This window comes from Apus apus, chromosome 4, assembly GCF_020740795.1.
Source record: "Apus apus isolate bApuApu2 chromosome 4, bApuApu2.pri.cur, whole genome shotgun sequence".
NCBI classification, from domain to species: domain Eukaryota; kingdom Metazoa; phylum Chordata; class Aves; order Apodiformes; family Apodidae; genus Apus; species Apus apus.
Genome location: NC_067285.1, coordinates 67400432 through 67426941, shown reverse-complemented (window position 1 = coordinate 67426941; position 26510 = coordinate 67400432). Strand labels below are relative to the sequence as shown.

At 37.6% G+C, this 26510-nt stretch overlaps 1 protein-coding gene across 3 annotated transcripts in view; it reads left to right on the top strand.

The window, feature by feature from the left end:
• Positions 1-26510, top strand: part of GRID2 (glutamate ionotropic receptor delta type subunit 2) — a 736483-nt gene that overhangs the window by 126102 nt on the left and 583871 nt on the right. For all 3 annotated transcript variants that reach the window (XR_007889412.1, XM_051618647.1, XM_051618648.1), the window contains exon 2: positions 23092-23247. Coding sequence is in view for 2 of the 3 variants with exons in the window: in XM_051618647.1 (XP_051474607.1) it covers positions 23092-23247 (156 nt within the window). In the remaining variant the exon portion in view is untranslated. The remainder of the gene's footprint in view (positions 1-23091; positions 23248-26510) is intronic.

Here is a 26510-nt window from a genome sequence, read left to right as displayed (position 1 = left end):
TGTTAAGGTTGCAAGAAAGTGGATGTAGGAGTATAGCAATTAGAGTTTGTCTTGGAAAATAAATAGTTATGCAACTCTAGGGTAATACTACAGCTGGAAACCAGGGAACCTGAAGTCACAATTTCTTTTAAGTAGCTTTGTTTTGAAGAAGTCACTCTAAATGTGTAACTGAGAGTGAAAGATTGAAATGGAAAATAGAAAACATGAAGAAGTTATTAGACTTATTTTCCTACCTTTTCCTATTTCATTTTTATGCATTGTATTTGTATTCTACAGGCAGACCAGAATTTATAGGTATGATTGAAAAACTTGTTCCTGAGAGACTGCAAGGGAATGGAAAAGCTTAGTGGATGAAGTTAGGAATAGAGGGTAGATAGTGTGGTAAATGGAGCAGAGAAAAAAATTGGAGCTAAGGCTGAAAGGAAGAGGGAAAAGGTGAGAAGAAAGTGCAAAAGAGAATATAGGCGTTAGTGAACAGACCACTGAAAACCATGATTAAAGAAGAAATTAATGAGACTTTTTAAGAACCTACACTTGATTGTCTCGTAGGCTGGGGTCATATAACAAGCTTCTTTCAGGGACATTTCCCACTGGATTAAAATGGTATTATTGAGTAATCAATAATGTTACCCAGTTAGCAAGTTAAAGTTCCAGCACATAGGTATGAAAAATTGCCAAAAGAAATTTGTTCTTTGTTTCCAAACTCTGCGGATGGTGCATCCCAGAAATGTCAGGATATTTTACTCAATAACCCCTTCAAAATACAGGGATTTTTTGTTGTTTGGGGTTTTTTTGTGTGTGTTGGTTTTTTAATCCTTTGCAGTGTGTCATGATCAATGCAGAACCCACTGTCCAGTCTTCTAGTACCACTCAAAACATTCATCAAAGAACTCAACTTTGGCAAACCATTTAATTTTTCCCTATTTCCTCATAAATTTTTGTACTTTGAAGATGGAACTACTCAAGTAGTTAGCAAATCTTTTGTACTTCACTGCGATCATCAGAAGCAGTGTAAGGTTGGGAAGTTTTAGTGAAGTCTAAAAATCTCTTGCGTAACCTGCTGATCAGGAGAAGCCTGTTAAGTCCTGTAACCTTAAGTGAACATCTCCTTCCCTCCCTCATCCTAGGAGGAGCTATGCTGTTTATTTTCTGGATGTCACTTTTTTGCAGCTTAGAAAATATTGCAATTTATTTATTTATTCCCAATTGCTGAAACTTTCCTGAAGCAGACTGATAAACCTCTGGTTTTCTTGATCCTACTTTCTGTAACATAATTTTCTGGTTTGATTCCCCATGATTGCAATAACCTGGGGGTCCTTTGAAGCCTGTTGTCCTTTCTGAAGCTTGAGGGTTAAAAATAGTAATGCCACACAGGCTGTCTGATTGATAAAGAATAGATATTGCAGTCTTTTCTATTTTGTCTAGCAGTATGACTTTCTACCATCCATCACTTTGACAGCGTCTCCCTGGAGGTTATAATTTCAGTCTTCCTTCAAATATGTGTAGGCCAGAACCTTGGCAACTTATCTTTTTATCATCTTTTGATTTCATTCATAGTGCTGCACTATGAGCATCTCTTCAGGCATTTCCTTTACTTGGTCACAGGGAAGGCAAGAGATAGCATTCCCTACACTGACAAACATGTTGCTTTCCCTAAGGGGAAACCTGAAAGGAACCAGTTTGCAATGCGCATATATTTTGTTCTTATTCTTCAAGCTCAAGGCTAGTTGCTAGTTTAATCTGTTTTGAAAATGAAACAAAACCAAAGCTGCCTTCTGGCTTTTAAGGTCTTGCTAGGCACTGTCCTTGCTCTAGAAGTTTTGAGCTTGAATCTCTGTTAGGCTTCATGTTTTTTTGAAGGATGGTTCATACACGTTTGTTTACCAGTAGAATAAAACATCTGATTAAGCTCCAGACCTTCCTGAAGTCCTGGGCAGTGTTTTTTCAGGAAATGTGTGCATTTGTGACACTGCAGGTAAAAGTTTTCTTTCACCTCATCATTTATAAATCTGTTTGTATTGCAGCATAGACACATGCATTGGACAGGTGTGTGTCCTGTCGCCAGCACCTTATTTTGAAACTCTCTCATTCTCATAGTGAGGACACACAATGAGTTTCCCTAAGAGACTGGTTTGGTTTCAAAGGGGGAAAAACACTTCCTGCTTCCCAAGGGCTTATTTTTGAAGTCCTTTTGAAAAAAAAATAATTAAATGGAATGTGCATGTGTTTCTTTAAAAGAGTGGCTCCGGCAGCTGCAGCATGGTTTGCAGCATATTCGTCTTGAATCCAATGGGATGAGTGTAAATTGCCAACAACAGCAACAAAAGATGGTGGCGGGGGGAGGCAGAGGGAGAAACAGAAAATGTGTTGACAGTGGATCTGACCGACACAGTTCGAAACAATAGGATGCATGTTTAGCATGACTGGCTCTATTCATTCTCCTGTCAGCACTTGGCATGACTGCCTCTCAAAGGCAAGAAGTGTCTCTTCCTCACAGTATAGAGAGATTTCCTTGACACTATATTATTCAGCTCGAAATGGACGGTTCTGGTAGATTTTTATTAGAGAACAGCTTTAAAAGATCTGGTACCTTAGTAGTAATGATGCTAAAGAATACTATGCATGGATGAGAAAGGCTTTGTATGTAAATCAGCCTATGAATGTTGCTACACAGCACAGTATTGAGCCTGCTGAAATGTGTAGAAAAAACACTGTCTGCACCCTATAAATGCTGTTTTTCTGAGATTACCTCAGCTACATTGAATCTCAGGGTGGCACATCATCAGCTGGTATTCAAGGCTGTGTTTAACTTGCAGCTGATGTGCAGCCTGTGCCACATTTTCCTTGACGTACAACCTCAGGCCACTATTTAATCACCTGTCAAGCCCTTAAATTTGGTAAGAGAGATGCTTGAAAATGACGTGTAAAAAGTGAAGCTCCAATTACTCTAATTTGCAGTACTTCAGCACAGTACTTCACTTGCACAAAAGCGTTCTGTTGCAAAAGAACTGCAGCCACTTCAGGTTGCCTGGATAATGCCTCCAATCCCACTGCAAATTAATGGGAAGTAATGCAAAGCTAGAAACTGTTTTTTAGTAACTTGCTTCCCATTTGTGCCTCTCTCTTTAAATCTCATCTGCAGCTTCCAGACCTGCTCTTTTCACACTGGCTCTTGTTTGTAGGACTTGCAATTAAAAAAGGAAATACATTAAAAATATATTCAAATATATACATAAAAATATATAGTAAAATGTATTCCATTCATTTATGGTGTAACTTAAATTGATGCACTTATGTGGATTCCTGATGAAGGTTTTAATTCTGTATCTTCTTTCTTGCTCTCTGGAGTAAGAGCTAAACACTTAGCACTGGTTTCTCATGGTTGATGAAAACCTTTGTTTAATTTCCAAGCCCTACCGACATTGAGCCTCCAGTCCTTGGTGTGAATCTGGTTTTGAATGGTTTTGTTTTAAATGTGAATGGGTAGGAAATCAAGTACGGGAGGCAGGATGGTTAAACAAGGGCAAACTCAAGTGGAAAAAGAATCTATGGATCGTGGAAGGAGGGGCTCGCCACTTGGGAGGAATATAGGACTGTTGTCAGAGGATGTAGGGAGGCAAAAAGGAAAGTTAAGGCCTCCTTGGAGCTAAACCTATCTAGGGAGGTCAGAGAGAATAGAAAGGGCTTCTTCAAATACATTGCAGACAGAACTAACACTAGAGGCAATATAGGCCCACTGCTGAATGAGGTGGGTGCCCTGAAGACGGGATATAAAGAAGGCAGAGGTACTGAATGCCTTCTTTGCCTCTGTCTTTACTGCTGCAGACTCTTCCCAAGAGCCCCAGATCCCTAAAGCCCCAGAAGAAGTCAGGATGAAGGAGGAGTTTGCTTTGGTAGATGAGAATTGGGTTAGGCATCAGGTAAGCAATCTGGACATCCATAAATCAATGGGTCTGGATGGAATACACCTGCAGGTGCTGAGGGAGCTGGCAGAGGTCATTGCTAGGCTACTCTCCATCACCTTTGCTAAGTCCTGGGCAACAGGAGAGGTGCCTGAGGACTGGAGGAAAACAAATGTCACTCCAGTCTAGAAGAAGGACAAGGAGGAGGACCCGGGTAACTATAGACCGGTCAGCATCACCCCCATCCCTGGAAAGGTGATGGAACAACTTGTCCTTGGCACTATCTCTAGGCATATCAAGGATGAGGGGGTCATTAAGAGCAGTCAATATGGTTGTACCAAGGGCAAGTCATGTTTGACCAACCTTATAGCCTTCTATGAGGAAGGGAGTAGGTGGATAGATGACGGTAGGGCGGTGGATGTGTTTTATCTTGATTTCAGTAAAGCATTTGACACTGTCTCCCACAGCATCCTTGTAGATAAACTGAGGAAGTGTGGGCTTGGTGATCAGGTACTGAGGTGGGTCATGAACTGGTTGAAAGGAAGAAGTCAGAGAGTTGTGGTCGATGGGACAGAATCTAGTTGGAGGCCTGTGACTAGTGGAGTCCCTCAGGGGTTGGTACTGGGATCTGTGCTGTTCAATATTTCCATCAACGAGCTGGATGAGGGAACAGAGTGTGCCCTCAGCAAGTTTGCTGATGACACTAAATTGGGAGGAGTGGCTGACACACCAGAAGGCCGTGCTGCCATTGAGCGAGACCTGGACAGGCTAGAGAGTTGGTCAAGGATAAACTTGGTGAAACTCAACAAGGGCAAGTGTAGAATCTTGCATCTGGGGAAGAACAATCCCATGTGCCAGTACAGGTTGGGAGCTGACCTGCTGGAGATCAGTGTAGGAGAAAGGTGCCTCGGGATCCTGGTGGACAGGAGGATGACCGTGAGCCAGCAATGTGCCCTTGTGGCTAAGAAGGCCAATGGTATCTTGGGGTGTATTAGAAAGGGTGTGTGTCACGATCCGGTATTCAGATACATGGCAATTTTTTACAGTCTTGCCAGGACAAAACAAAGGTAACACATCGGGTCCACAAATAGGCACTGGGGCTGCCGTGTGGTCTTACAAGACATCAGGCAGAACCCTCTTGCTTTTTAATGCTCCTCACCACAGTGGGAGGCTGGTGTGGCTCAATTCTGCCTCCCCTCTCCTGGGATGAGCTGCACGGCAGCTGCACCCTTTGTTGTCCGGCAGGACCTGTGAAAAGGTTTAAATGTGATCCCAAATGGTGAAATTGAGACGCAAATGAGGTCAGATGTCACGTGCACAACAAGCTTCTATTAGAGTAACACAACAAAGTCCCTAGAGCAGATAGGACAGGAAGGAAAACAGAGACAGAAAAGAAAGGAGAAAGCAGAGATACAGAGGACAGCAGGTGACAGAATAGTTACCACCACAGTCCAGCGATGTCATTGGTGGGAAAGTGGTTCCTGGTGGGGAAGTGCTTCAAATGCACCCATAGTGTCCCAGATTTTTATACAATTCTTGCCCACTGCACCCCCACTTTTCTCCCTGAGTAAGTGAGAAAATCCTTTTATCTTCTCCATGCTCCTCCAAGATACGAGGGGGGTGGTTATGGTGCCGGGGCTGTGCCCTGCAGATAGTCTTTGTTTGGGTAATTGATGAGATCAGCCAAAGCAAAAGAGGAGGTTGAGACAACTGGCACCACAGGATTAGTTTATTGCAGTGGAGGTTCGGCCCTAGGAAGTAGCTTGAGACCAGCACTCTTTGCCTTGTCCTGCTAAGTCAGTGGTTTTCATATGAGATATCAAGGCCTGGTTATCACTGGATATTCTGCTCGCAGCGCCAGCTGTAGAACTCCTTTGTCTCCGATCTCAGCATGTCCCACACTGAACTCCCCAGTTCTCAGGTACACATCGTAGGAGGGGAAACAAAAGGTTGGGTGCCTTGCTAAGACATCTCTTTATTCCATCAACAAATGTTGTTTAACTCTCAGATCAGACAACAGATACCCAGAGTGCCTAAGTCCATCACTTATCTCTTGGATTGTTCAAGACAAGCACTATACATCCTGAAAGCCACAGTGTGGTTAGTAGGTCAAGAGGTGTTCTCCTCCTCTATTCCACCTTGCTGAGGCCGCATCTGGACTATTGTGTCCAGTTCTGGGCCCCTCAGTTCAAGAAGGACAGGGAACTGCTTGAAAGAGTCCAGTGCAGACACAAAAATGATGAAGGGAGTAGAACATCTCCCTTATGAGGAAAGGCTGAGGGAGCTGGGTCTCTATAGCTTGGAGAAGAGGAGACTGAGTGCCTCAGTCTTTACTGTGAGAGTGACAGAGCCCTGGAACAGGCTGCCCAGAGAGGTTGTGGAGCCTCCTTTGCTGGAGACATTCAAAACCCACCTGAACACATTTCTGTGTGATGTGCTCTAGGTGATCCTGCTCTGGCAGGGGGGTTGGACTAGGTGATCTTTCTTTGTCCCTTCCAACCCCTAAGATTCTGTGATTATATGTGCTCAAGCTGTGTGGAGATACCGAGCTGTGCTGTGTGTGTTGATAATTGTTGGAGAATCTGGACCAAGTGTCAGGCTCTTCCTGGAACCCACAGAGTTTTTCAGGTTTCAAAGGAAACATGTCATAGATAATCTTTCTGAAAATTAGTTCTAGTTTCTCAAAGAAGCACTTGATTATATTGCTACCAAGACTATTTCAGTATGTGAACAGCTTAAGTAGGTGAAAGGGGGGGCTAGCCTCTCTGCAATGATTATCATGATTGCTTTCCCACTTGCTGCTCAAAAAACTCTTTTACAGGCTCTCTTTTTATTGAAATTGTGGATATTTTTTTTAAAAACAGATACTATTTCCAGTATGTGAGACTAACCTGGTACTTGGCATGCTTTGCAGTAGGGCCACAACAAGCTAATTGAAACTTGGTGCTGCACCCCGTTATTTTTAGAAGATGATACCAGGATTCTGATACTGTTGATAAAAACTGAATATAATATTCAATAGTGAAAAGGCTGCAAAAAAGTGGCCCAGGAGATAGTGGAATATATTTTCAAAACTCCAGTTGTTTATTACTTTAGGAAAAGTAGAATTGCAGATTGCAATTTATCCTTCAAATGTTTTTGGGACACAGGCAACAAAGTTAAAATACTGCCAGTTAAAGGTGCATGGATAGCTATTTAATGCTGCATTCTTAGAAAAAAAAAAAAAGAATCTTGTTCTGGAATTTTATTAGGAAGTATTTCCCCTTGTGCATTTAAGAAGTGATTATGGCTGCTATATCACTCTTAATCATTATTTGATGATATTGTACATAAATTTTTCCATCTCAATATGAATGCAGGTATAATTTTTGTTCCTGGAATTCTCTCTAACTCATCTGCATGTTTCTGAGAATAAAGTAACCAAATATGAAAAGAACAAGTGCAAAAAAGACAGGTAGTATGCAAATATATATTTGTAGTATGAGAAACAGTCATATGGAAGAAGTTGGAAGATGTTATTTAAGGATATTTAGGTGAAAATTAAGAGAGTTTATAATGACTCAGTAGCATAAATATTTACTTAAACTGAGCAAGCAGAATCTTGCTGGTTTTAAAAAGATTTTTTTTAAAATTCTTTTATATTATTTATTCATTTATATTTTATTCTCTGCTTTTTCACTTCTGGATCCTTGTTCTTTGGGGATATAACTATCTCTGGAAAATGAAAGTCAAGACATGGACTCATATTTAATGGACTATATGCTAACACTGAGGAATTCTTACGTGTTCTGGGGTAGAGCTATAGAGCCTTTAAATCCCAAGTTACCTGTGCCTGACCAAGTTTTGTTATACTTTTAGAAAGCTCTGCCTTCACTTTGAAAAAATGATGCGCCATTTCTCTTTGAGGAAACATGTTCTTTTGCTTCTTCACTGTTTTTCAGAGGCTGTACAAGCATGAGTACGCACAGATGAAAATTCTGTATAGTGTTCCCCTTCTGTGAGCTCATACATGCGTTTTCATTTTTTAATCAAAGTGTCCATGAATTTCATATTGCAGGCTGTAAATATAACAATGTGACCTTTTAGAGTGGTGTTTTATTTATTTACCCTGTACAGATAGGAAAGGGAACTTTTCTGCCACCTTACATAAAGAAATACTGAGGGATTTTCTAAACTAACTGGAAAGCAAAATATGGTAAGTCATTCATCTTCAAGCCTAAGTAATAGTTTTCTTCTCAATTTTCTGCACACTTATTCAGACACAGAGAAATAAGATAAGCAGAAATAGAGACTAAAAGCTTCTGAGGAAAAGTAATTATTCCAAAGCCAATTCATATGAGGGGGAATAACCAATCTTATGCATTTAATGGGATAAAAATTACCCAGGTGTCAAACGTATGTCATCTACTGCAGCTTAGGTGAAAAAATAATCACGGTCTGCATGTGTGCATTGCGGTTATGTTTGTTCTGAGGTAACCAAAGAGGAAAACTTAAACTTTAGCCAGAATACATCTTGATTTCTGTAAGCATAGCTGATGATAAAGGTGTGCTTTCAAACCTAGTTTTTTCCTCCATTGTGAGAAGCATAGTAGTATAAAAATCCTTTGGAATTTACAGCCTTGAATCTTCTACAGGAGTCAGATGTGTGAACTGTGTTACCTATGAAACACAGTGGAACTTGGGGAGATCCTGCAGTTTTCTTGTATCGAAAAACTTGTAAGAAATGGTCAAAATCAGTGCTTAGTATTTTTCTGTCTCAGGAGTTTAAACTACGTCCCATGAAAATGTCCCAACCACCAATACATGGTGCTAGTACTTTGCAGCAGACACATTTTCAGGACTGGTGAAGATGTTCTACTGTCCAGAAAATAATTGAAAGTTAATTGATGTAAAGGCCATGAGAGTGAAGAAGGAATGGGAAGAGAAATGTGGGAAGATTCTGTAGACTAGTGACTCATCTGACAGGGCTCTGTGTTCTTGTCCTTTCTTTAGCTCCTGGTGTAAATTTTAACTTATGCTTCAGGGAGTCTTGTTTTGGCATTCTATTTTGAAGACCAAGAGAAAAATAATGTTATCTCTATGTGGAAAAAAAGAGAAAGAGGGGGAAAAAAAAAAGTGCAAATGCTTATGTATGAATGGTGTGTAAGATGTTTTGTGAGGTTTATTTTTCTTCAACCTGTAAAAGGAACTATTGGGTTATGTTCCACTGGGATGACTAGAGGCTGGCAGAGAAGCACTGAAAGGAAATTCTCCATGATTCAAGAATCAGATAAATACTTTTTCCTTGCCCTGTCAGTTCAATGAATAATATTTTGGTCTTTTTGTTTGATTGGTTTTTGGTTTTGTTTGTTGTTGTTTGGTTTTGGGTTTGTTTTTTGTTTTGGTTTTTTTTTTTTTTGTGGTTGGTTTTTTGTTTGGTTGGGTTTTTTTTCTGTATACTATTAGCTGGGTTTGAGTTTTGATAGTTTTTAATTTTTTTCAAGAGGTAGTTGAAGTTTCCTCATGACACTGTGAATTAAAATCTAGAGTTTGATTTTAGAGCTGTGTGTCTGAGTACAGTCTCGCACTTCATTGAACCTGGAACACAGGATATCGAAGAGGAGATCTAGATGTGAATACTAGCTGTAGTCCCATTTCTTCAGTAAGTATTCCTCTTCACTGAGGGCAAGTTTAGCTTACATACTCTGTTGTCATACAGCATGTATGTAGCTCTCAAATCCTCAACAGGATAGTTTTCCTCTTCCTCAGGAATCATATCTTACACTAAACTTTACTTTGTTAACAGTAAATGATTGTAAAGTAGTGATCTAGAATAGGAAATAATTGCTTCAGTAAAGAAAATCCCACTTTTACAAATGAGGCATTTGGAGTCATGCCTATGGCTGCAATCTAATTCCTACAAATGCCTTTTCTGTTACTATTAAATATAGGATATCTAGATATCATATATTTGCTTGGAAGCAAGTCAACAAGAGAAATATATGTTTATAAAAATCTTCTAAGAAACCAGTTGTGTTTGAACAGTCTGCTGGGAAATCCCTGTAGCTATGCTAAATTTTGCAGGGTTTTTACTAACCTCTGGTAAGGAAATCAAGTATCAGGACCTATAGATAAAAGAAACATTTATATTAAGTGGAATTCTGGAGAAGCCTTGTGGAGTCATTTGGCAAATTAATGCAATGTACCACAATATACTCAAGGTATCCTGTATTAATTTGTAATAATACATTAGTAATAAATAATGATGCACTAGTAATTAAGCGATAGAGTAATAATGAGATTCAAAACTTGTAGACGTATTTTAAGGATTTGTCTAATCATGTGATACACCTGCAGGCCAAGTCACTGTGAGGTAAGTTTACTCATCTTTTCGAAAACCATAAAATAACTTGATTAAGGAAGAAGGAACCAGAAAATCCAGATAAATGTATCTTCTGAAATATTTAAATGCAAAAGACGGAGCAGAATTTGGACTCTGGGGTTGAATGTAACGTGTCCTTCTCCTATGTAAAACAATTTTCCAATGTCCTTTATCACTCATATTTCCTATGTACAGTGGTTACTGGAGTTGTTTTCTCAAAGATGCAGAAGTACTTTATAAGAAGTGTCTTTTCTTAAAATATTGAGCTGAAAGTGTTGCTAAAACTTGAAATGCCTACAAGAACAATAGTGTGAAGGTTATACTTCTCCCTTGGTTTTCTCTGTGCATTCATCACTTGGGTACTTATCAAATGTGACAGAAAATAAAATGCACATTGTTTACAGGTGCTGTTCTGCTGACTGAAAGAAAACAAAACCTTGGTCTGTTCCCAGGATGTTGATAACAGGAGCTACTTTAGGTTATATTAGTGGTTTGATAAAAAGAAAGTACATTTTTTTTATCATAGTGGGTACTTTCCTGGTTCTTTTTTATCACTTCTGTAAATTAATAAGAACACTTTATCAAAATGATCTGCCGGCTACAACCAGCTGCTGCCAAAGTTCTTCTTTCTCACTTGGGTTGGCTACTCACAAACTTCCTTTCATCAGCAGAGATCATGCAATAACAACAGTTTTTGTCTCTGCACATGTATCACTTCTGGATTTTTTAAAAATTAATTTTCCAGTTTCTACAGTGTGTTTTTAAAATGTAATATGGTTAATAACACACTAATTATTTTTTCCTGCATAATTGTAATTTTTATTTTCTTTAGGTACTTTCTAGCTTTCAAATGTATTTTCCAGTTTCAAGAATATGTTAAAATTTTAAAAGTCTTTGCCTAAGTCACTGAATGTCAAGTCTATTCAAGTTAAAGCAATTTTCAAGACCCTATACACAAGATTTGTGTTACCTTCAATTTACAGCCACTTCACTTAAAAACAAAGCCCTTCAAAACAAACAAAACAAACCAAAACCTAAACCAAACCCTCAGCCTACCCTCCTAAACCTCTCCAAAACAAACCCCCAGAACCCAAATCCTTTTCCTATGATATTTTCAGATGAGATGGGATCTATAATGTTAGCATACTTACTATTATTTTAATATCAGTGTTCCAAGATTATATGTGTTAAATTATAGAAATAAAGACAGGTACTTTGAATTCTCAGGTTTTTTTTATTAGATTTTTCCAATTTTGACAGGCTTCTAATTACTGGTCATCTGAGCAAGTCACTGTACATCTTCTTAATATTCCTTAATTTCTAAAATGGGAATATATTTATTTGTTTTCATATGGCTTTATATAAGTGGTTCTTGACAGGAGATAACTTAAACCAAATGTGTAGTTCTAGGCTTTATTAAAAAAAAATAATAAATCAAATGCTAGACTAGTTTCTTAAAAATATTTGTGAACCTGGAATGATTTGAGTTTATAGCAACTCTGGAGATGGTGGTTGACACTATGCTGCATTTGTTTCTTCTATAGTTACTTCTTTCACTGATAGAGCAAAGTATTATTGGCTTCAGGTTTCTAAGTAGCCAGCTGTATGGGATAATCTTAGGATGTCTTCTACAAATAGGAGAAAGCGGGAATGTTTGGATTGAAGAGGTTTCTGACACAGCCACAATTTATGGAAATAGCTCAGCTGCTGCCTCACTCTTACCTTTTAAGTTTGCCTTCTGAGAGCACAAAAATAATAGAAGCTAGTGGAAGAGGCAACTGTTCGTTATTCATCACACAGTTGCTGTCTTAGAAATTGTTATTTGATTTTACAAAAAAAAGTAAATGTACAGACATATTGTACCCTGGAAACTACTCTTTAGCAGAACTTGACTACATTTAATTGACTTGCAGTGAAGCTTTGGGAGCTCTAAATTTACAGACATTTCACATGGCAGCGTTACAATTTTCAAAGAGCTTTATATTACTGAATTACTGTAGGGTTATTAAAAACAAAGTGTGAAGTTAAATTGCAGCAGAGAATTGGAAGAATTTAAAGCAGTCCTTTTTGGTCATGTTTGGTGTGTCTCATGTAGAATGACTTTAAGCTTTCCTTGTTCTGCACTTCTTCTTTTGTCCTTTCCAAAATAAATGCATCAGTACCAGAATTGATTGGGTGAAATTTTTTAATTAATAAGTCTAACTTGTCATAACTGTGAGTTATATTCTGAGAATGTATTTTTTATACACACATGTAAATTATGAGTTGTGACAGTAGAGAGTATTCCTCTAATGTAAGTAAGAACTACAAAGATGTTATGGCACTATCTTCTATGGAAAATGGCAAGATATTTAAGTAATTAACACCCATGGTCATTAAGTCACTTTGAGCCCATAGCCCTGAATATTTGGAGACCAAATTTTAGAGCAGCATGGCTTGTCCTTTTATGAAAATTATAAAATACAAAGTTTACAATTAAAAAGAACAAAATCTTTATGGAGAAGTAAATAAACATGTTAGTAGAAGCAGAGTAATTTGTATCCTTTTTTGGAAAGTGGCAGTTTCTTAGGGCATTTTCTCCATATATTTTTTGTGTTGAAATTGGAAACCTATTGCTTCCAGATTTGTTACCCTCTGTGTGACATAAGAGTGAAAGAGGTTACGTGTGTTAATTTTCAATTGGAATGTAAATGGCACTCTACAGGACAGTCATGCCTCGGCAAGAAAATAGGCTAGATGAATACGAGACTAATTTGTTTGGTTTCTCCCATTACCATTCAATGCCTCTCCTTCAGCAGAATAAAAACCTGCTCTAAAGAAGAGAAAAGAAAAGTTTTTTTTAAAAAGATAAATTTCTGAGTTAGCTTTTGTGTTTTTTGACAGGCACAAAATGTTTTACAGTTTTTCACTGCTGTTTTCCTCCCTGTTATTTAACACTTTACCATGGCATTCATAACACTACATGTGAGATCAGATAGATTTTTAAAAGCCCTATATTTAAATTATATATGTTTGCATTTCTCTATGATACCCAGGGAAGCCGTGGATGCCCACAGTGGCTTTGGAAGTGTTCAAGGTCAGGCAGGATGGGTCTTTGAGCAACCCGATTTAGTGAAAGATGTCCCTGCCCATGGCAGAGGGCTTCAACTAGATGGGCTGGGCTGTTTCACTACAAGAAATTATTAAACTGTTTGGAACAAAAAGCTTGTATAAATTTTGAAGTGAAATAGGAAGGAAAAAGAAGAAAAATGCCCTCAAGAAAAATCTCACACTGTCATCTTTGCACCTTTGTATGTATGTAGGGATATCTTTGTGTATTAACAACATCTCTGGCGTTTTGGTAATCTCATTCTCCACAAAGTTCAGCTGCTAGTGGAGTAAGGTGTTGCAGATGCTCCATGTCATAAAGAAATGGTTTGACAGCAGTCTTCTCTCCATCTCTACCTACCAGTCTGCATCATTTGGTTAATTAAAGCATTAATTTGCCTTCTGAAGTTTACGAAACAGAATTGTACATACAGACAGAGCATTGAGTATGAGTGTGGAAGACATTAAGCAGTGACAAATGCTTAACAATATTTTAGGGTTTTTTTAGGATGCAGTCATTCTTGTTGACATTCCTTTGTGAGGTTTCTTGCATTCACAACTAGGGACTAGTAAAAATTACTAAATACATATATTTTTGAGAACGCAGATACTATTCAGGAAATTTATGATCATCAGACTGCCTTTCTGTATGGGATATTAATAATGTGGCAATAATATCTACCAAACCAGATGCTTTTCACAGCTAGACCCCAACTTGAAGTTATGGATATGACAGAAAACATGAAAAGCTTCTCATTATTATCAGCTCATTTGTTGCATAATGAATGTGAAAATATTATCACTCTAGTTAATCACCACATAAAGTTTATATTGGAACAGTGCAAAGGAGATGTCTTAATTCTTATCCTGTGAAAGGTATAAAATATAGTGTTTATATGGTGATAATATTTTACCCTGCTGCAGCTACAGCAGTAGGTAGCAGTCTCCAGTGCCACAACAGGCATTTGTGCAGTATTTTTCCATTTTCAGGAACAAATTCTTGGTGGCTCTGCAATTAGTTACCTGTAAAAAATGCAAGAGGTGTGTCAATTGTTATTCCTTTCATATAGCAGTTTTTGCACTAATTTTCTACTGAAGGTTCACTTAAGTTAATGATAATGTAGGGCAATTGAGAAAGGGACTTTATTATTTTCTAGAATTGCCTTTTAGGATGCCTTTGGTTATATGTTGCATAGAAAAAAAATGCACCTGAATAAATGCTTTTTTAGTAGGACTCCAATATTTTGCATTTTGCCCTCCTCTCCCTTTGCCCCCTCCTCCTTGTACTCTGTAGTCAACACTAACCCTTCCCAAAAAGGGGCTGGCAAATGACAGCTGTATTTTTAATGAGATGAACACGGCTCAGCAGATGATTTTTGATAAATTGTACCATTTGCTGTATTAAATATAAGTGTAAAAAGGTGGTTTAGAACTTGTGAACAATTAGAAATGTCTTTCAGGATGAGCTTAAAATAAGTCATTGGAAAGTGTTCATGCTTGTGCATATGTGCCCAATGGATAGTGTAAATAAGGAGGATAAGATCTTACAAAGTCTGTTCTTTCCAAATGTGAACATAATTCCCAATGACACTGCTGTGTATCCACAGTCTTGCAATAGAATTATACAGAAAAAAAATTCCAATTGTGGATACTAGAACTACAAACTGTGAGAGCAGTAATTCTCAACATTTATTTTGAACTGTACGGATCTCCAGCATCTATTGTAGCCAAAGGAATTGACCCCAAACTACCTCTAAATGTATTTAAAATATATTTTTTTTAAAGGTAACACAAAGACAATACATTCCTTTAGACTTGTGTTTCATCTTTCCTAGAAATTCTATCTTACTTTATAGTTAATAGGTTTGACATACAATACCTGAAGCATTGGCTCACACTTTGTGAAAGTCTGTTCAGAAAAGCTCAGAAAAAGCTGAGTCTTTGTTTTCTTTGTCAAGCTGTTAAGTGAACTTAAGACTTCTAATACGGGGCAGTATACTCTAGAGAGAGAGAGAAAAAAAAAAAAAAAAGAATAATTAAAATAAAAAAGAAAAGGTGTAAAACAGTGGAATACTCTCCTGTAGTCGAATTGCTTAGAAGAAATGACTGACTTCAGGAACAAGCAGAGCTATATTGGTAGGTTTACTGTGAGACTGGGACATAAAAACCAACTGTGCTTCACTTGAGAAGAATGGAAGGACTTTTTTTGTGTTTAGATGATAACTGCACTTTTCTTCCTTTTGCTGTATTTGAAACAGAATTTGCCTCTAGCAGTTTGCCAGATTAAAAAAACCTGTGAAATTCCTCATTCACTGTTTTGTTTCAAGTATTTCAAGTTAGAAAACAAAAAGCATCAAAGTGAAGGGATTGCTGTATCATTTATTACACCCATATAGCTGGAAAAGAGGGTTAATGACTTGGAAAACAAATAGAAATGGACTCTTATTTTTATGGTGTAGCTCCCAGTGTAAGAAGAGGTATTTTCTGCAGTGGTGAGAGTAAAAGGTGCCATAGGAAACTGTCAGTGCCATATTAAGCTCATAAGTGAATCTCACTTTAAGGTGTGACTTGAAAGAGATTATTTATATGCCTAAAGTTAGACTTGCGCATACAAAGCATTTGCTGAATTTAGATGTGAGTGGGGAAAAATTCTGGAAAACTCTTTCATTCTCTAATCCAGCTCTTTAATCTTTGATTTAATTGTTGTGTCCAGCTAAAAGGGTAGCATCTCTAATTCCTTAAATGTCACTGACATACAATTTACTTGTATATGTCCACCAGATTGCAGAATAAAATGGCAAAATTGCAGGGAGAGTGGCTTCCCTTGAAAAGATGAGGGTTTTTTCATGTGAATTTGGGTTTGAGGTGGTTTTTTTCGTGTATTCTGATTAGATGTGGACTGTGTATTTACTACTTTTACTAATTTTTTTATTATATTAAAAATCAATGCAATTGTGATTGATTAAAGAATGTGTTTTGGAGACAGCAGCAACTTGTATGCAAATATCTATAATGTATGGTTAAGCACTGTCAGTGATCTCAGGGAATCATAGAATCCTAGGGGTTGGAAGGGACCTCAAAAGATCATCTAGTCCAACCCCCCCGCCAGAGCAGGGTCACCTAGAGTACATCACACAGGAAGGCGTCCAGGCGGGTTTTGAATGTCTCCAGAGAAGGAGACTCCACAACCTCTCTGGGCAGCCTGTTCCAGTGCTCTGTCACTCTCACAGTAAAACAATTTTTTCTGATATTCACCTTCAACCTCCTATGCTCCAATTTGCATCCATTACTCCTTGTCCTATCACTGGTCATCACTGAAAAAAGCTTAACTCCATCTTCTTGACTCTCACCCTTTAGGTATTTGTAAACATTGATGAGGTCACCCCTCAGTCTCCTTTTCTCCAAACTAAAGAGACCCAGCTCCCTCAGCCTTTCCTCATAAGGGAGATGTTCCACTCCCTTAATCATCTTTGTGGCTCTGCGCTGGACTCTTTCAAGCACTTCCCTGTCCTTCTTGAACTGAAGGGCCCAGAACTGGACACAATACTCCAGATGCGGCCTCACCAATGCAGAATAGAGGGGGAGGAAAACCTCTCTTGACCTACTAACCACACCCTTTCTAATACACCCCAGGATGCCATTGGCCTTCTTAGCCACAAGGGCAAATGACTTTGCTCATGGTATGGCCTGGAAAAATATCAAGCCTTCTCTATCCAGAAGTAGACCTTTACAGAAGTCCATTGAAAAAAAAATTACAGTAGGCCTGATGCTTCTTTCACTTGAATATTCATGAATCTATGGGTAATCCAGAAACTGGCAAATACATTCTGTTAGGCTGATTATTTTGTCCTTTACATTTCTGATGATAACTAGTGAAAGATACGTGCTGATGTATTGTTCAGTTTCTTGAGCTGTGCTTGTAAAAAGTTGAGATATATAAAGTAGAAAGAGAAATCATGCCTTTACATTTTGGTGGGCAGGGAGACATTACTTTCTCTGCAGAAGGAACTGGCACAGGTGTTCCTAGGCCTATCCTGATGTTTTCAAAATTCTTAACTTTGATTAGATGCACTCTGGTGCCAAGATCCCTGAGGTGCAGAGCAGAGAGCCACTGGGGACCAAAGGCATGAGGCTGATGACTTAAGACACAAGGGACTGGCTCAGCCCTGAGCTAGAGCCCCATGTTGGCACTGTGTGAGCCAGGAGTGGTCCCCAAGGGCTGGGGGACTTGATGGCCAAGCCCTGTGCCACTCCTGACATGTGCAGTGTGATGTGCGAGGTAGCTGAGGACACATATGCTGGAAACTCCCTCCTGATACAGAGGAGATGGAGAATTTCTGCTCCCTTTGTGCTGAAGGGACAAAAATGAAGCTTATTGTGTGCTTTCTAAAGGGTTTCAAAACCCTTTCAAACTCAACTTAGAAAAGTGATTCTGATGTTTTACCTCCATTGACAAAATCAAGATGTGATTGCATGTATTTGACTGCTTATCAGTCAAAAGAGAGACTTCACAGCACCTCTATGTCAAAAGTGAAATTTAGGGTCCAGCTGTATTTGTGCATGCTGAATACTGTGATTATGGGAGCTGCATATGCAAGGCAGTGCCTCTGTATATGACCTTCCAAATGCCTAAATGAGTGCAGCCTGACTAAAACATGTCAAGTCCCTCTTTTTCTGGTTGACAATAATTCCATTGTAATATGATTGGTCTTCTAAAGCTGTATGTATACATTCAATCAGTCTGACATTATTGTATGCACTCTTATAGTCTAGAAATAACATGGGATTTTATTCTACAATGTATCTCAGGATTTCAGATATCAGGCTTATTACTTTAAACCACGAGAAATAAATGTCTTCTTCTAACCTAATTTCTTATGGGGGTGCTAGACCTGTGGCCATGTTCTTATAGCCCTGCAGGACATCTCCAATGAGGTTTGCCATGAGGACTCAGCCCCCACAGCTTGTTCTGAGTGTTAACAGCATGGCCATCCTTCTCCCACAGCTATGCTAAGTTTCTCGTTCAGATTAATAATATAATAGCAGCAGTTGAGAAGATACAGTGGAACTGGATTCAGACACTGGAACAGGCTGGAAATATTGGTGGAACAGAGAATTTTCGTAAAATCAGCAGCTGCTGATAACATCCGATTGTTGCTCAAAAAGTTACTGTGTTTTACATTTCCCTTTTTTCTTCCTTTTCTCTCCAAACATTCCTGCACTTGTGAACTAGTTTATTGATTCTGTTGGTGAGGTAGGTATGTGTGTGCTAAGTTATAAAGTGAAAATCAAATTTGTGCTGAAATTGAGCTGTGGCCTCAATTTAATCAGTGTACTCCTCCTTCTCTTTGAAACAAGGTACTTATTTTTCTGAGACTAATATGGGTCACTGAGGTCCAGACATGTCATACTTCTGTAGAGAATAAAATGATAATACTTGAAAACACTACGAGCAGTGGACTTTTTCCTTTCTTAGTCAACAGAGAGATGAACATTGGTTTAAATCTCTTCACACTTCATCCTTTTAGTCATGACATGTTTCTCTCCCTTTTTTATGTTCTCGGGTCTGATACCAGTAGACTGAGAAAATCACTCTAGCAATAGCTGGTAATGTCTTATTTGGGTTATACTTTTAGTGGATGGGTCAGTAGGACAAATGATCTTTGAAAATCCTTTCTAATGATGTCATTGGTACTTAGTGCACTTACTGAACATTTGTATGATTTGGTCTATATTCATTTAAATTGACAGATTTCTGGTGACATAGTTGAGTACGAATGAGTTAGTTAAACACAAAAAATTACGTGCTAAACTACAGGATATTATTGATACGCTAAACGTTTTTAAAACACCAGTGGAGAATTACATTTCTGCTATCCTCATCCAGATTCTGAAATAAAGCTGAAAGTAATGACATGCTAATAGAACAGGAGAGGGAAATTGTTGCAAGGTAGTTGCTGTGTCAGCATGTTGGCTCGTGATGCAATCATAGGAATACTCCTTGAATGCAGTTAGAAATTACATATTTAGTGTGAGGCCTTGATTTCACCTGAGGTGAGCAGTGAGAAGAGTGGAAGAGAAACCAAGATTATCTACTTTTGTATAATTTTGAAGAGGTTTCCCTTTATGAATAATTTTGCTGCATCATTTTGTAGAAAACAAGTGTCTTGCAGTATCTCTAAGAATAATTTGCTTTTTCTCCTCAGCCATTCATTACTTTCTGTAACATTTTTTCTTATAGCCAAAAGGGTTCATTTCGGACACGCACTCCAAATAAGTTTGTGGTTATTCGAGTTGTCTCCTTTTTGCAGTCGAACCATGATGAAATTAGAGTGTATGTGGCTTTCACTATAGAAGTAATTCTAAGGTGTAGTAACTTTTATTTGTTCATTTAGTTGTTTGTTAGACTTTGTTAGTCTATGTTTTAAAAAATAAGCATCAAAACTTCAGTGTCATTTTGAGCCTCGGCAAGGAAAGAAAATCATACCTCATACAAAAGTAGTTAAAGGCTGCATTTAAGCGAGCTGTAAACATTCAATAGACCCGTTTCACATCAGAAAATTCACTGCTATCCACCAGAGGATGATTTTTGAAGTCATAGGAAAAGGAAAGTATTCCAGCTATGTTAGCACAATCCAAATAATCCCTTTAACTTTTTCGTTGAAATGTTTTTTTTAAGAAAAGAATCAAAAGTAATGCTCCCCCCACCTATATAATGTGGAGACATATATAGACACATGGAATATAGTTGAAATAAACCACAGGGACCTAAAAATCTATATATGAGAATAGAAACAATTTCAAAATGATTTGGGGTTTTTTTTTGTTTGGTTTGTTGTTGCTTTGCTTTTGGTTTGTTTTGTTGGTTTTTTTTTTAGTTTTCCAATTGTATTTAACAACTGAAATTAAACTTTGAGAATCAATTATGAAATGAAATTTATCTTATCACTGTTTAAAGTGTAATAGATACGCTTCTGTGCACTGCCATCTCCTGAAAGGAACAGTGTCATCTTTATTATATCTTAAATGGCTTCTTGTGTGGCTAAGTTAGATACTGAAATTGATAAGGCCTTAGTTTGTGAAGGAAAACAATCTTAATTCCTGCTAGGTTGCTGTGGGAACTGTGGTTACAATATTTTTATGCACATTACCTATGTATTTATTTGCTTTCCTGTGGAGATTCTAATGTCTTATTTTTGTGAGGTATTAGATATGTAGTATTGGTTAGAGAAGAAATTTTTAAATTTGCACCTCATCTATGGAGGTGTAAATGAAATAAGTAGTGGTTAGAGCAAAATGGGAGCAATTGTACTACAGTGAGAAAAGGCATTGTTTGTGAAGGTTACATGGAGTTTGGTATAACCTGGTTCCTTATCCATTCAGTTGCTGTCAGAGGCAGGGTTTGAGTCAGGCTCTCAAATAGGAGAAAAAGCATAGGAGTTTATTAGGGATATCCGTGCCTGGAAGAAACACAGAAGATTCTCAAGAAGGTTCATCTGTTGAAAAGCTTGATGCTACATTGTCTTGAGAGCAGTTCTCTGCTGCCCAGGGGAAGGACTGTGGGGCTGAAGGAGATTTTTGTAATGTCACATGCTAAAGAAACACTAGATAACTTGGGCTTTTTTGTATTCTCTACTCAATTACTGACCTGGATTTTTGGGGGGCTAAAGCCAGACTTAGGATCACATTTCCCAGCTGTAGAAGAAGGTGTACTCCACATTGTGGGCTGGAAGGTCTTTGTTTTGCCATGCTGCTCTGCAACACAGTCAACAGCTGCCCTGTCTATGTGCATGAAACCTTTGCATGCTCACTTGCTTCCAGTGTGGCATTTGTTACAGAATGACTCTACAGGAATAGGATTTGACTAATTACTATAATTATTTTCCAACTTTTGGGGTTTTTTGCTTCTTATTTTTAACCTTGTTACTTCTTATCCGTGTAAAATTGTTCTTTCCAAGGTTCATTAGCAATGTTTGCTGGCCTAGGTAATCAAAATCAATAGAAGTGTATCCCCAAAATGGAGCATGTGTGGTTTTGGTTTGAATTATTCCATGAGGTTAGAAACAAACGTGTTTTAAGGTATATCATTGGACGAAGTCTTTTGTACCCTTAAATGCTACCTGGATACAAAAATAATTATCTTTTTGGAGAAGATGCAGTTTGCAGCATCTTACATACAAACCCTATTCTCGGCCATGTGCAGCTTTGCTTTATGGAGCTAAGTAAAACAAGGGAAATAGAAATGGGGGCAAGGAAGAAAATGAATGTTTTCAACTGAGATTTGCACAGAGATGACAGGTGAATGAGGTAGAGAGGTAAAGAACATCTGTTCCAGATGGCAGCAGCTTCAGGAGGGAAAATGAAGGAGTCAAAGTGGTCAGATTGTAGGAAGAGATGACACTCATGTAGAATGAGTGGTGCTGGCAGGGAGCTGTGCATTGGATGACAGTGGGAAAACCATGATAAGCTCTATGTACGAAGTTTATTTCTCTTAAATAAGCCATTTCCTGTAAATTAATTTTCTTCAGTTCTTTTCAGCACCAATTGCAGGTATTTACCTGAAGTCATGAGTGATCAGCATTTTCTGTTGTCTTTGGCTGCCTTGGCAGATACACTTCCTTAGCTGAGTTTTATGTTGACAACAGACACTCAAGGATAAATAAACCTGAAAATTGAAGAAATTTTATAATAATACAGTTTTTGAAAGTCTGTTTTTGAAGCATCCTTTCTGTAGCATCCATCTTTTTAATCTTGAAAATATAACAGCCCTGAATTTAGGCTTTTAAACAATATAGCATTCCTCATAGGACTATATAGCAGTGTAATTTGAGCCCTCTCTGTATAAATAGTTCATACAAGAAGCAAATGTAAAATAATAGGATATTTCTGATGCTAAAAGTGACAGTATAGTTTAAAGAAAGCAAAAAAAAAAAGCTAAACCATCTGGATTAGCCTTGGAATTCTTGTTCAGTGCACCTGAAGAGTTGGCTGTGCAAGGTTTGGACACCCTCTGCCAGCTCCTCCTAAGTTTAACGGTTTCCTGTTCATGATCTTCTGCTTGTATGTTTTGGAAAAAAAGTCAGAACAGTCACTTTCTCTCAGATTTGTAAGGTCGGAAATTATTTTAATTAACCTCTTAAATTTAATTGACTCACTTCCAGAGGCAGGGAGTTAGCTGGAGTGATTGTTTTACAATTCCAATAGGAATTAGACACAAAATAGTTTATATCAGCTGCTTACTTATCTATTGATCGTGATTGTCAATTCTATCACAATTTCCCAATGATGTTACCCTTTTAGGCTTATTATCACCTCATTTGACCTTTTTATTTTTAAATTGTCACTAGACATGATGTTAAACTTTTATCCTAGTCCATTGCAGTTATTCAGTGTGTTACAGCACTTTTGGAAAGGTAATTAGTTTTCATTTTCTAGCCATGTTTTTATGCAGATAATTTGTTTCATGCTTAACTAGATTTCCCCATTATTTCTAGCTGGAATCAATGCTTCTATTCAATTTATGTTTTAAATAATGTAAAAATGTAGGAATTCTCTATATTGCTAAGCAGCTTCTGGGCTCTTCGTTGAGAGAGCTAGGTTTCAGGAATGAAGGGATGATGTTATAGCATAAAATATGTCTTAAGTGCTTATGATTAATGCTTTGACATACTACAGGTAAAAGATGCAATGTGATTTTTGTTGTGGTTTTTTTCTTTCTTTTTTTTTTTTTCTTTCTCCCAGGGGCGATTTTTGATGAATCTGCCAAAAAAGATGAGGAAGTTTTTCGAATGGCGGTTGCTGATCTCAACCAGAATGATGAGATCTTACAGACGGAGAAAATCACATGTTCGGTGACCTTTGTGGATGGCAACAATCCATTTCAGGCAGTTCAAGAAGGTAATACCTCTAAACACATTTCCTGCTGTTGTTCTTGCAAAGACATGTAAAATACTACCTTAACACCTTCCTGGCTTGATGAGAAATTTGTAATTTTCATGGGCTTCTTTTAACATAGGTTATTAAATACTGCATTTAATTTTGGATTTAGCTGCTATGGTTTTTGTTGGTCCAGTGACTTCAAGCTATACACTTTTTCTATTTTGCAAGTAAAGGCTCTTAAAAACAGTAGAAAAGACAGTTTGCATACATCTTCCCACTTTTACAGACTGTTTTAAAGTTACTGTTAAACTGATAGTCCTTACTTTATGACTTCTTAATATGACTTTTCAGTTTCATTTCAAATAACTAGCAGCACTTAGTTGTAAAGCATAAGTTGTTCTGTGGATAACCTTTTCAGCACATACACCTGAAAGAGTTACCTGTTTTAAAAGGAGGTATTAGAGATAACCTGATGACTCAGCCAATCTCTGTCGAATATGATTTTATATTCCATCCTTTGTCATTCCCCCATTATTGGACAAGGGATGAGGACATTGCTTTGAGCTCCTGTCATAGCAGTAGTATGGTAACAGGACTCAGTATTTGAAATCCCTCTGAGCTGGATGAGTAAATTGCTGGTGTGACGGAGCGTTTGTCTGGAAAGAAAGCCATATGAAGTCTTTAGAGATAGGGATTAAAATTTGTTCCCTAAGCATTCATTATTTCTTTGTTGTTCTGGCATGCTAACTTCTGTTTGAGAGGCAGATTATGTTTATTGCAAGGATATTATTAAACATTTCTTAACAAGAAGGCAAAATTTTGGTGACTTTATGTATCCTTATTAGCTCTGTATTGACACTTAGGTATAACTTAGATTTAAGCAGCAAACTTCCAAACAATTGTTCCGATAATAGTGAAGTCAAAGGTCAATGCCTGTTTGGCTTCAATGGTATATTGACAAGACAATGTTAATGAAAAGGTCTTTAATGCTTATATGACAACTTTTTATCAGTGACGTGTAATTTTTTGAGAATTTAGTATTTGTTTTGTTTTAGACCTGTGTAATTAGAGGCATTAGTCTGGGCATGATAAGGCTGAGGCAGAAAAATAAGTGATTTTGAAAGTATTCCAATCAGAATAAATTCAGTCTATTTCAGTCTTCAAAGACCAACATAAAAACTGAAGCTATCCTATACATTTAGCATCCAGAGGGGGGAGAAATGGGTGAGGTCAATCTTTTTGCATATGTTCTGCACTGTTAGTATTTAAGCTTTTTTTCCAGTTCATCCAGGTTGGATAATGTTAAGTAAGTTCTGTGATTAACACTGAGACTTAGCAATTAATTTCCTTTATCATTGTGTTACAGCAGTTGTGAATTATTTCACAGAATGATGTTTTAAGCAACTTATCTGTTTGTTTCTAATGTATAGATAGTAAGGAGTGTCTAGTGAAGTGTGATATGCTAAAGGAGTTAATGATCCAATATTTCAATAGTCAATTGCCTAGTTTTTGGAAAAGTTACATTTGTCATTTTTGAAAGTATCTTGCCATAGTCAGTATTTAAAATGTGAATGGAGTGGATTTGGCATATATTTTATTACCACATGTTAGGGGTGTGTGGGGGGTGGAGAATATCTGTTGTGGTATTGATGAGTTCCCAAAGGTGTTTGCCAGTAAAAACTGTTTCTTGTAAATGCCTGGTCAAATACAGGTGCATGGCTAGCAAAGCCTTATACTTACTATCTTTTAAATGCCTCGTGTTTTGCTTGGTATAGTTGGAGTGAAGAATGAAGGATGTATCTTTTGCATGCATGTATCCGTGAAATTTTGCTTGTTGAACTATTTAAACACAGTAAATGTGTTTTATTTTAACTGTGTTTTGTTTTAACTGAGTATAGGCATAAGCTTCACTGTAATGTTTCAATTACTTTGCACCAGTTTCTTCCCTTTCTCATTTCCTCCACATCATTGTATAAGTTGCTCTCTGTTCTTAATCGGGTTTCTTACAAACAGTAGTGGGGAAGAGGACCTCTCAAACTCTTGCCACATTTTTCATGATTTATCCCTTGGAAAAACACTTGGTCATATATGCACTATACTAAACAGAAAAAGATAATTTTAAAGCTCAGGCTATTACTGTATTCCATTTTTAAAAGAAATACTAGAATGAGGTAAAATTTAATGGTTTTAAATGTGCAGGTCATTCATTATGCTCAAACTGGCTATTTCCATGCCAGTGTGACCCCTTCCTTGGAAGCATAAGAACACTGGTAAGAATCCAATGTGGCCTCTCCTATCAGGTAGAGCTGGGTATGCAAAAATTATATTATTTATTTACTGTATTCTACTATTTCTTTGTTTGTATCATTTACTATATAAACTGCCTGGTTTGCCTAGTTTTAGTTCAGTTTGGGTTTTTTGTGATTTTTACTTTTTTTCATGTTGTCTAAACTAGAGAATAGCCCTTAAAAGAAGAGCTTTTAATTATGGTAAAATGTTAATTTAAAGCATTAAATTAGTAATAACTTAAATTGTTCTAAATTTGTCTAAAATATGCCCCTTTTAGTGAAGAGAGAAAGTTCTTAAAAAAAACTTGCCTAGGATTTTGAGTTTGAAAAAACAAGAAGTCATGAGTAAAGATCTGAAAAAAACAAGACGTTATGTACAGAGGAGGTATTTACAAGTTTATTTTTTAATGATTTGCTAATAGACAGCATATATTATTTCTAGCTTTTACTTCACTTAATTAGCAAAACTAGCAAGTAACTCTCAAACAATGTGAATGTGAACACTCAGATACTTAATACTGATTTTGGGATGTAAAGATAATTAATTTGAAAGGTTTGACAGCTGTGCGGTACTTGCTGTTCTTCCCTCAGAATCTGTTTTTATAAATTGTGATGCCCTGAAATGTCTTCCATTTGTATCTTAGAGCATCTCATCAACCATTCTGATTGGAGGGATGTGACATGTGTTTGTATTGCAAAGCTGAGTGATTTTGTTCTAGAAGACCTGTGAATGACATGTCCTGTAATATCTCTGGAAGTTCTCTTAGGGCCAATTTATAGGCGTGTCATATTGCATGGAAGTGGGAGGTGAAACTGAGTTTCTCTAAATTAGGGAAGTTTTTCTCCCTTTTCATGTATTCTCTGACAGAGAGGGCCAACAATGAGTACGATGCATACAGTTTACTGTGTGACACATGTTTGCGTATCAGCATCATGAGGCGGCACATCAGGATGGGATGAGGTGGAGGTTGCCCTGCAAGGTGGCAAGTCCAG